General features: G+C 49.1%; 1 protein-coding gene across 1 annotated transcript in view; it reads right to left on the minus strand.

Annotated features, from left to right (window-relative positions):
- Window positions 1–2,269: 2,269 nt before the first annotated feature.
- The window catches only part of ATP6V0D2 (ATPase H+ transporting V0 subunit d2), a 108,967-nt gene continuing 99,128 nt past the window's right edge, over window positions 2,270–12,108 (minus strand). Inside the window, exon 8 of the mRNA XM_078687074.1 lies at window positions 2,270–2,875. Within this exon, the coding sequence (XP_078543200.1) occupies window positions 2,714–2,875 (162 nt within the window). The 3' untranslated portion in view covers window positions 2,270–2,713. The remainder of the gene's footprint in view (window positions 2,876–12,108) is intronic.

Consider the following 12,108-nt stretch of genomic DNA (forward strand, 5'->3'; position numbering starts at 1 on the left):
ATCTATGTGCAAAGGAGCTTCAAAGCCCTCGAAGCGTAAGCACTCACAACCAACCCAGACATTAATTCATCAGGCAGCATATCCCTGGGAGGCGAACTACAGTTATTCATTTCAGATGGAACCTGTAGGCAGTGTAGTGAGTGAACACAACTTTCTCTCTCTGATTGTGATTTGTCAATTGAGTCCCTAGGAATAAACTTACATTTGCTTCTGTCAAAAAGAGGAATAAATGTGTGGGAATATAGAAGAAGCACTCCTATATTTCATGGGAGTAAGAAGGGAGTTCTACGTGTGAGAAAATATACAGCCCATCGAGGAGAAACGTGCATGTGCAAAAGCGCATCTGCCTTGCATTTGGGCATACATCATTTTCCATCTGCTGGAAATTCCTCATGAGTAAATACTACACATTTAAAAACCTCCAAGGAAATGACCACTATTACAAATTAACTGGAGTGTTCCTGGAATGCTTTGTGAATCCCTAGAAATTCTGAAATGTGCACAAAATAGAGGAGTCAACCTATGACTTTTTAACCAAAGCCTTGTGAATCGAGACCTTATAAGGCATTTTAAAAATGTAGCTAAAGATTGTGCAGCCCTGCCAAGTGTCACACATCCGGTGTGACACTAACGCATTTTAAGTTTCATTACCGCATTACCGCATGTGAAAGGATTGTCACGCAAATCAGCGTATTTAAAAGCTGAGTGAATTACCAGTATTTGAGGATGTCACTAGCCTGAGGGACTGTCAAGCCTGATTTAAACTGAGAGTCTGTGGCAGCACGCATCCTGTGGCTTATGCGCGCTGCTCCAGCAGGCTGTATCTTGGCTGAATCACTGCCGCTCCTCGGGTCTTACTGGCTGATGTCATCGCGGCGGGACGTCACTGACTCAGTGACTGTGGAAGCGCGCGCAGTTTATTTTGGGCGCTCGATGCGGCTCTATAGTTTGTGGTCTGCACGGCATGATGTTCATGGTTAAAGGGAGCACTATTTATAATTACGGCACCGTCCGCCAGCTTGCATCGGCTCGGGCACAACGTGCAAATTGTTATTTCCGCCCCCCATTGAATCATGCAATATTTTACTGTAGCCGATGGAAAGAAGTCGGTGACACTGGGGCCGCCTGGACAGACTGGAGGTGGAGGACCCTTCCTCTGTGAGGTCAGTGAAACTTTGCTATCATCTCATGTTCGTGGACAGTGGGAGAGAGAGCCTGTGCGCGCTAAGTTAAGATGCTGGCTTGAGCCCCCACGTGCAGCTCTTCCGGCGCATCTCGGTTATCTCTCCTTGGTGAAGCCTTGGGAGAGGCCGCAGGGCTCTAGAGCGACTGGAAAGGTTTTTTTTATATTGCTTGGTAAAGGAGCCCCCCCACCCACCCACCCCCTCATTGGGCCTCCTTGTTTGTTCAGATCGTCACTCTCTTCCTCACGAGTAGAGGAAAAGAGATAAGAGGCAGCACATGAAGGCCACAGCGGATCTTCACTTATTCAGAAACTCAGTCTGCCCGGGTCAGGGCAGCTAGCACAGCAAAGCATACCCCACTCCTTTACCGAACCAATATTTATTAGAGCTTCTTATGAAGTAGAATACACTGTGCCGTGTTTATTCAGGGCGTCCAATTAAATGCTACGGATTACTTTTGATTTATTAGGGCATCTTAAACTGCAGAGAACTTTAACCATTTAAACTCATGAAAACAGTCAGTGCAAACATACCTGACAGCTTACCCAGTTCTGTGTGTGAAGTGTGCCTACCACTCCATTCTAGACTTATTCTGAGTTTGCCTGTGCCCCTGTCACTCACACAGTATGTCTCTGCTTTGGTTTTCAGTTGCATTACAGCTCAGGTCACTGGTGGCTGTTGAGTGAGACTGCAAGTCATTCAGCTGATTATAATGACATTTTGAACCACTTCCAAGCTGCTTTATCTAATTTCTACAATTTTAGCTAGTTTGATCAATGGAAGTCGTTTATATTTCTTACTTTTTGCAGCAGTTAACTTAATTTCTCGTTCCTCAAATGTGTGCAATTTCTGAATTATTGTTTCCCTCCTCTTCATTGCTTAATTTTGCTCACGAAACAGTGTCACTCATAGTCATTGAAATGTCACTCATAATTACTCTTAAAATATTAAAATGTCACACATAGCAATCTGAAACCTTGGCAGCTATGATTGTGCCTTAAATATATAAACACACAACACCAATTTAATAAACACGTTAACAATACCTTGAGTTCTTGATGACTTACTTAAAGGAAACAAAACTCTGAAAATAGTTTTTCATTTTATTTTGGCACCTTTTGTTAGAAATGTATCACCACAGGGAAGAGAGTCAACCCCCAGTGAATTCAAACATGCTTTGTACAGAGGGATGGAACGACTTGGGCTTTCCAAAAGAAGATGTATCATCTGTGACACGTCACACAGTCAGATCTGGCTTTTAAACCAACACAACTTTGCACGGTGGGAATTTTTAAGGCTATCTATTGGTTAAAATGCAAGGCCTGGCTGATAGTGTCATACCAGACTCGGCCTGTTGGCAGCCACCTTTTAGCTCAGGCTTGAAACTACTGGTGACAGGGTCATGACCCGGATACAGACTTTCATGTTAGCATTTCACTTGACTCTCAGGAAGGAAGCTCATCCGCCTGAAGTGGCTGCAGGGGGAGACCTTTGCTGTTAGTTTCTTTCGTTGCTGGAGTGCACGCTTTTCAGAAGATAGGAATGTAGTTATTGATTTTGGTTCTGTGCCTCTGAGAGATGCACTCGGCGATCCACACGATGTTGCGGCATTCCTGCTCCTTCAGCTTGATGTAGGCATAGAATACTCCAAAGTGGAACTGATTGATGAATGCCAGCACATTCATTTTGACCTAAAAATAAATATAACAAGTACATTTTATTGAAGCGCAGGTGACAATGATTTTCTTACCGCTAAGTGGAAATGTGGAACCCCCTCTTTTTTATACAGTTAGGAGGCCTCTGTCTGAAACATCAGCACATGTTACAAACACCTGGTTTATGGAGATAATTGTGCAAACCTAACCAATGCAATGAGGTATGTTACATGAAAAACATCACACATTTGGTCTGATTTTATTACGATTTGGAATCACATTTTTGTTGAAACATGAATTTCTCTGATTATGACCAGCAAAGCACCCTGTGGTTCCAGACTATGAAGTCAGAAAAAAACCTTTAGTATTACAGAACTGCGTAATCAAAGATAATCATGTTGGTAATGGTATAACATGTTTTGTAGAAGCAAAAATAGTTTGTAATGACTTAGGCGCACCTGTGGAAACAGACATTACCAAAAGGGGCACAAAAGACTAGTGCGTAGAGCTTACCAAAGACTACACACATTTAGGAGAGGTAGCACCTTGTTGGACTCCATGCTGAGGGTTTGATAAAGTGTCCTTGCCACCTGGAATGTTCTGCTGTCTCCATGCCGCAGACATTCAGAGCAGGTCCTGTAGTTGGCATGGAACAGAGCGGGTCCTGTGGTCGGCCTGAAGTGTCAGGCATAAAGGGTTGCGATTGGACTGCACAATTCATTGCTGGGGAAAGGATGTCAAACTTGAGCTTCTTCTTCATTTACCAAACAAATGCCATGAGTTTCAGGAACGAGGCGTAGGCAAGTCTTATAAACAATTCTTTAAAAGATGGCTGTCTGTTGAGTGGTTCCCAATCCTAGGTGAAGTAGAATCTTTTCCTGTGACATCACTTCCTGTTTGAATCTTATATAAGGAACCATTTCCAGTATTTGTTCTATTATTTGTCATTCTTCTCGTGCTTGCTAATATTTTAGTCCCTGATTATTGTTGCAGCAGGCAGTCGGAACTTCTTTAGGATTCAATGATGTCAAGGATGCCTCGGCAATCACTTCAGTATTAATCCTCATCTTCGGTCAAGAGCTGCAAGGGTGGCCAAGGAGGTTTGTTAACTCTTTGTGAGATTGTTTTGTTCCTGAGACCCTCTTAAGGAGATACTTGACACTTTTCGCATGTGCTATTCTATGCATTGTGGCACTGTGGCTCCTGAAAAAAGTCGCCCTTTCCTTGGGCACTCATGAAGATGACTGAATCGTCCTTCTCAGCATGCAGTCCTTCGCCTTCTTCTCTGAGCTGGGAGTGGGCACAGCATTTGTCGAGAAGCTGTGCGGCATAAGTTGGATCTCGGTTGGCATGGCTCAGCAGTACAGAAGAGGATGATATCTTTGCTGAGCTAATGAGGTTATATTTCTTGTGGGCACCATCCTGATTGTCATCTTGGAATGGTGAAGCAGTTCTAATACAATTATATTTTTATTGAATGTTTACGATATGCTTCATAATAATGGTCTCCTGGAATTTGCCTTTATCTTTATGCTCCATCGATCTGCAGACTGATAAGTGTTTCAGATTCTGTCCCAGACAAACAACCCCATGTGACCTCCATCATTGTTATGTCTTTGAGCATTCTAGTAGCTGGGCGTGGGTGGAGTCATGGGGTGGAGGAAGAGGCGGGGCACGAGCAGGAAAGAGTTAGTTAGAGTAGGGACAGGGACGAGGAAGGGGTGTGTTAATAAAGCTCCTTGAACATCAAGTAGTGTCTGTCATTATTGCATGCACAACACTACAGCTGGCGACAAGGGTGGGATGAAGTAACCTGCCATCCCCACATTGAGGAAACGAGTGCCCTGTCCCTGGGCAGCACCGAGAAGTAGTCGCCGTCGCGACACGTGTGCTACCAGAGAAGATCGCCGCCTGAGGACCCAGGCCAGCGAAAGCTGTGACAGCTCCACGATCCGTCGATCGTGTGGAGCGCTGCCGAGTGAGTGCTGAAATAAGTTTGCTGCCGAGAAGTCACTTCGCGCCAAAACGGGAGCTCACCCCAGATGCGTGCAACTTGGCAAGGCGTCGGAAGTGACAGCAAGCGAAGCGACAGAATCGCGAGCCTCCGTGACCCCTTCGCGAAGAAGTTCCAGAGAAAGCTAGTGGAGCGCGGCTGCTACAGTGCTGCTGACAAGATCGGCGATCCGGTGAGTCTCAGTAACTGGATCGGAGTGAGGAGAATGAATGAAGTTGAAATCTCGCGGGAGCCGAGATTTCACTAGCGGCGGCCATCTTGAAGTCAGGCAGCCCGCAGGACAATCCCTATGTGTAAATGGGAAGCGGCCATTTTGAAGTCAGGCGGCTCACGGCTCCAGCAAACAAGCATTGGTGAAGGCGAAACAAGCACTGGTAAATGCAAAACAAGCACTGGCAAATGCAAACAAGCATTGGTAAATGCGAAACAAGCACTGGTAAATGCAAAACAAGCACTGGCAAATGCAAACAAGCCTTGGTGACTGCAAAACAAACACTGGTAAATGCAAAGACAAGGACTGGCAAATGCAAAATAAGCTTTGGTAACTGCGAAACAAGCACTGGTAAATGCAAAAGCAAGCATTGGCAAATGAAATAAAATAAGCATTGGTAAAAGAAAGCAAGCATTGGCAAATGCAAACAAGCATTGGTAAATGCGAAACAAGCAGTGATACCTTAAAACGGGTTTCGACCAAACGACGGGCACCAGTAAAATAAAAGGTGACATAGCCAATTACGCTCAAGGATGTCGAATTCACCGCAAGAGAATGGCCATGCTGCCGTGGCTACCTCGATTGAACCTCGAATATCACACTTGCGTCCCCCTGAACCACTAATGTTGGTGGCTGGCGGAAGCATGGGCCCTCGATGGCAGGAGTGGCTAGAAGATTTTGAGGACTATCTTGAAGGTTCAAAGGTCACTGTAGATAGAGAGAAACTCATTGCACTGCATAATTTAGTTGGTAAAGAAGTCAGCAAAGTGATTAAAGAGCTGCCAGAAGATGACAAAGGGACTTATGCCAAAGCAAAAGAAGCGCTGAATAAGAAATTCATACACAAGAGGAACGTGGACTATGAGAGATATGTTTTTCATCAAGCTCGTCAAGACAAAGAAGAAATGATGAGCACCTTCATCTCCAGGTTACGACGACTATCTCAGTACTGCAATTTTGATGCGTTTTCAACGGAAGATGCTATCCGACTGCGAGTGATTGAAGGCTGTCACTCCGAAACACTCCGGAGGAGGTTGCTAAGAAAAAGCCATAACCTTGATGATATAGAAGAAATGACAAGGGTACATGATCAGGCGGAGGAACACGCCAAGTGCATGGAGACAGGAAGAAGCGAGAGAAAAGAACAATCCTTCTGGATGCACAGCACCAAGACTCGCAGGAGGTCAGGTGAACAGCAGAGAAGGTCCAGACCGGCCTCTCGTCATCAACACAAAGGACGCAGACGCTATGAGTCTAGCCGGAGAGCCAAGAAGGCCGAACCTGCAAAGAAATTGGACAGGTCTAGAAAGTGCTATCGATGTGGATACGATTATCCGCATTCAGACATCTGTCCAGCGATGGGTCAACAGTGTCACAAGTGTGGGCGCAAGAACCACTTTGAAGCAATGTGTGGAACATATAACAAAGAAAGGAGAGGTGAAACGAACAGGCGGCAGTCTGACCCCAGAAGACACCACGCCAAAGCGGTGCAAGACCGGGCGATGTCATCCTCTGGATCGTCCCGCTCCAGCCGAGACTCTCGTGAATCTCAGTGGACCAGAAGGTCACCGAAACGATCACCGTCGAGAGAGTCCAGATCGACGTCGGCAGAGTCTAATTATACTGATGACTATGTCTGCATGGTATCAGACCCTGATCAACTAAAAAGGTATCCTCCATTGGACATAAAAGTGGGGACTCATGCGACACAGTTCATGCTTGACAGTGGGGCATCCCTGAACTACACGCCCGTGACAGAATATAACAAGATGAAATCACCACCTGACCTGAGCCCAGCACACGTAAGAGTTTTCACCTGGATGGCGAAGAAACCACTTCCATGCTTGGGCAAATTCGAAACAATTCTCTCACACGAAGACAAATCGGTGACAGCATAAAACCATGTCATTGAAGGTCCCGAGGCGGAGTGCCTCCTCCGCCTGCCGACGGCGGAACGTCTCCGCCTGGTGGAGATCCTTTACAGAGTCAGTGAGGATCCGGATTTAATCCGCAAGTTCCCCAAATTATTTACTGGGCTAGGCAAAATGAACAAATGCCAGATCCGCCTCCACATCAATGATCAAGTGCGCCCTGTGGCTCAACACCCTCGACGAGTGCCTTTTCATCTTCAGCAAGCGGTGGAGGAGGAAATTCAGGTGCTGTTACAAACTGACATTATCGAAAGGACAGATGGTCCTACGCCATGGGTGTCTCCTGTTGTCATAGTCCCAAAGAAAGGCACTCCAGACAAAGTGCGCCTATGTGTAGACATGAGAAATCCCAATACTGCCATAGAGAGAGAGCGTCACCCAGGACCCCACCTGAGTGACATGATAACCGCCTTGAATGGAGCCCGAGTATTTTCCAAACTTGATCTGAACAAGGGCTATCACCAGCTGGAACTCCATGAGAAATCAAGATATATAACGATTTTTGCTACACATTTAGGTTTGTTTAGATACAAGAGACTAAGTTTCGGCATTTCATCAGCAGCTGAAATCTTTCAGGAAATGATTCAGCAGACCATCAGACACATACCCAACTCGCTGAATTACAGTGATGACATCCTGGTATATGGGTCAAACACCAAGGAGCATGATAAGGCGCTGGATCGAGTATGCCATGCTCTTCTGGAGGCCAACTTGACTCTCAATAAAGATAAGTGTGAGTTCCACCAATCCACTCTCAAGTTCTTTGGCCATGTGTTTTCGGGAGCCGGCATGAGGCCTGACCCGGAGAAAGTGACTGCACTCACCGCCACCAAGAGTCCCCAAGATGTCAGTGACATTCGTTCCTTTCTGGGCATGGCGAGCTATTGTGTCAGATATATCAAAGACTATGCCACCATCAGTCATCCCCTGAGAGCTCTCACCAAGCAAGGACAACCTTTTGTGTGGAGTTCCCAATGTGAGAGGGCCTTCCAGGAAATCAAACAGGCTGTTGAGGCTGCAGACAATCTGGCATACTTTAGCCCCAAGAGAAAGACTGAAATAACAGTGGATGCCAGTCCAGTAGGTCTGGGTGCCATCTTGGCCCAGTATGACAAAGATGATGATCAACGGCACATCGTGGCCTATGCCACTCGCAGTTTGACTGAAACAGAAAAGGCCTATTCTTAACCAGAGAAGGAGAGTCTCACAGTTGTCTGGGCTTGTGAGCACTTTTACGTCTTCATCTATGGCAAGCATTTCACCATGATAACAGATCATCAGGCGTTGGTCACCATATTTGGCAACCCTAATGCCAAAATGCCACCTAGGATAGAACGTTGGGGCCTGCGCCTTCAGGAATACACATACACAATCATACACAAACCGGGGAAAGGGGAGAATCCGGCGGACTACATGCCCCGACACCCTCAGGAATCCCAGGCCTCGCCTCCGTCAATTGCTGAAGAATACATCCATTTTGTAGTAGGATCAGCCTGACCTCCGGCCATTCCCTTAGAGGCAATCCAGGAAGCCACTGCCCAAGATGGCGTTCTTCAGAAAGTCATGCGCCGACTGCGCACCCATCGATGGAGACACGACAGCGAGGAGGAGCAGACCGATACTCAGGTCCGCCAAGAAATGCAGGTGTTTAGACACATCTGTGAAGAGCTATCTGCCACCTCGGAGGGGCTCCTCCTGAGAGACCATCGGATTGTCATCCCGAGGCAGTTACGACAAGGAGTCATTAACCTGGCTCATGAAGGTCACCGGGGAGTGGTTGCAACCAAAAGAAATATCCGTGAGCGAGTCTGGTTCCCGCTGCTTGATACCATGGTGGAGGCCACCCTCAAAGACTGCCCCCAGTGTCAACTAGTCAGCCATGGAACACCCCCGGCCCCGCTTCAAATGACTAAACTACCAAATGGAATCTGGCAAGAACTAGCCATGGACTTTTACGGACCCCTTCAATTGGGCAAGTATGTGGTGGCTATCATGGATGAGTACTCAAGGTTTCCGATAGCCCAATTCGTGCCCTCCACTAATGCCTCCTGCACCATCGCAGTTCTTGATGAGGTGTTTGCCGCCTGGGGTGTCCCAAAGGAACTCAAAACGGACAATGGTCCTCCTTTCAATGGCCAGGAGTTTAGTGAGTTTGCACGACACCTTAACTTTAGACATCGAAAGGTCACGCCTCTGTGGCCACAGGCTAATGGCACTATTGAGAGGTTCATGGCAACTCTGAAGAAAACATTCAAACAAGCCATGCTTGAAAAGAAGGACTTGCAAGTTGCCCTCAACGAAGTCTTGCGAGCCTACCGGACTACCCCACATGCCACCACAGGAAAGTGCCCGGCCACTCTCATCCTGGGGCGACCCATCAGAAACAGAATCCCGACATGGGAAGGTGCTCTGCGACCAGTGTCTCCGACACATGTCCACCAAGAGGTGGCTCTTGCTGATCGCACCAATAAGAATAAGATGAAATCATATGCGGACCATCGACGGCGAGCCAAGTCTCCTTCCTTGCAGACGGGGGACTGTGTGGTGGTCAAACAAGAACAATCCCGCAAGACAGATTGCAGGTTCAAAGACGAACCGTTGGTTATCACCCAACAAAAGGGCACCATGGTCACTGCGGCATCTGACAAGAGAAGGATTACCAGAAATGTGTCTCACTTTTAAAAATGCACGCCGGGCCTGAAGGAGGCTCTTGAACAAGATGGAGACATACCGGACACACAAGGACCCAGTCAAGTGGGCACAATCCAAAGACTTGATCAGCAGACTGAGGCTGAATTGGATGCTGGCGGTATGAGTCTGCGACCGAGAAGGAACATTCACAGCCCTAAAAGACTGATTGAAGAACTTGAATAAAGTTATTTCGTTCTTTTGTTAACAACGGGGGAGATGTTATGTCTTTGAGCATTCTAGTAGCTGGGTGTGGGTGGAGTCATGGGGTGGAGGAAGAGGCGGGGCACGAGCAGGAAAGAGTTAGTTAGAGTAGGGACAGGGACGAGGAAGTAGTGTGTTAATAAAGCTCCTTGAACATCAAGTAGTGTCTGTCATTATTGCATGCACGACACTACAATCATGATACATATTTTTCTGTTCTACTGATATCTTGACCTGACGCCGGGGGCCACCGCAGTTGACGCTGCTACCGCCGTTGAGGCTGCTGGGTCCCTGACGCTGCGAGGTGGAACTGCAGCTCCCAGCAGGCTTCACGAGGCCAGCCCACCTGTTTCCGGTCATCACGCGCCCGGAGGCGCTGCAAAAGGCGGAGGCTCTCACTGGAGAGCGGGGGCATTCAGAAAACTCTTACCTGACGCCGGGGGCCACCGCAGTTGACGCTGCTACCGCCGTTGAGGCTGCTGGGTCCCTGACGCTGCGAGGTGGAACTGCAGCTCCCAGCAGGCTTCACGAGGCCAGCCCACCTGTTTCCGGTCATCACGCGCCCGGAGGCGCTGCAAAAGGCGGAGGCTCTCACTGGAGAGCGGGGGCATTCAGAAAACTCTTACCTGACGCCGGGGGCCACCGCAGTTGACGCTGCTACCGCCGTTGAGGCTGCTGGGTCCCTGACGCTGCGAGGTGGAACTGCAGCTCCCAGCAGGCTTCACGAGGCCAGCCCACCTGTTTCCGGTCATCACGCGCCCGGAGGCGCTGCAAAAGGCGGAGGCTCTCACTGGAGAGCGGGGGCATTCAGAAAACTCTTACCTGACGCCGGGGGCCACCGCAGTTGACGCTGCTACCGCCGTTGAGGCTGCTGGGTCCCTGGCGCTGCGAGGTGGAACTGCAGCTCCCAGCAGGCTTCACGAGGCCAGCCCACCTGTTTCCGGTCATCACGCGCCCGGAGGCGCTGCAAAAGGAGGAGGCTCTCACTGGAGAGCGGGGGCATTCAGAAAACTCTTACCTGACGCCGGGGGCCACCGCAGTTGACGCTGCTACCGCCGTTGAGGCTGCTGGGTCCCTGACGCTGCGAGGTGGAACTGCAGCTCCCAGCAGGCTTCACGAGGCCAGCCCACCTGTTTCCGGTCATCACGCGCCCAGAGGCGCTGCAAAAGGTGGAGGCTCTCTCCGCATCGCGGACGCGCGCGGGCGTCGCCGGGCTGAGCCCGGGCAGAGGGCGGGCCGTCTGTGGCCGTCCGGGGCAGGAGGAGGCAGGGCTGGGCCACCCCCCTTACATCCTCTGCAACGGGTCCAAGTTCTTGGTGCTTCACTGTGGGCCCGGAATCCAGCATGTCAACCCGTTCCGGTAAGGCCTTGAGGGGTGGCGGTGAAAGTGCCCCAGGGGGTGCCATGTTTGGTTCTATGGATAAATTCCTCACTAGGGTGGCGGCTGTTATTGACAATGAGATCGCCATATCAGAACGGCGCCTCTCTTTTGACTTCCCCCCTTCCAAAAGCCCTTCTTCGGCATCAGTGATGTCCTCATCAATCTCCATTTCCCCTGCACCCTTGCTTGGGGATTTACCTGGGGATTCTCACATTGCACCACTAGAGGTTGGAACAGATGGGGTAGAAAGTTTGCTGATTGATTCTCACCTCGTCAGCCCTTGTACCGTGGTTGTGGAGTCCTGCCCCGACCTTCCCACAGCCGGTTCTCCTGGCATTCAGTCCCATTACTGCTCTGACGCTCCCACACCCGATCCACAACTTCCGCCCAAGACTCGATCTATCCAGGGGCCTATGAAAAGGAAAGGGAAAAGGGCGACCATCATTCGAAAGGGCTGTCACTCCACGCTTATTAAGCACGCCAGGTATCAGCCCCAGAGGGGCCCCACACTCCCAGGTGCTGGAGGATCTGCACCACCTAGGAACTCTAATGCCCCTCCAATCGTAGCTGACACAGTGCTACCTCCCCTGTTGGTCCCAGCAGTACCTGACCTAGCCAACGAGGGTCTCTTTTTGGAGCCGATCGAGAAACTGGTCAGGTCTCTTTTGGTACCACTTATTGACCAAGTCAAAAGTTTGGGGGACAGGCTTGACCGTTTTGAACAGGTTACCAGGGACAACTTCTTTTCCCTGAAAACCTTGTTCAAATTACAGCCGAAGTCCAGCGAGGACAGGACAGATAGGAACACTGGGAAAGAGGCTCTAGTGAGTCATCCTCCAG

Source organism: Lissotriton helveticus, chromosome 4_1, assembly GCF_964261635.1.
Source record: "Lissotriton helveticus chromosome 4_1, aLisHel1.1, whole genome shotgun sequence".
Classification (NCBI taxonomy): Eukaryota; Metazoa; Chordata; class Amphibia; order Caudata; family Salamandridae; genus Lissotriton; species Lissotriton helveticus.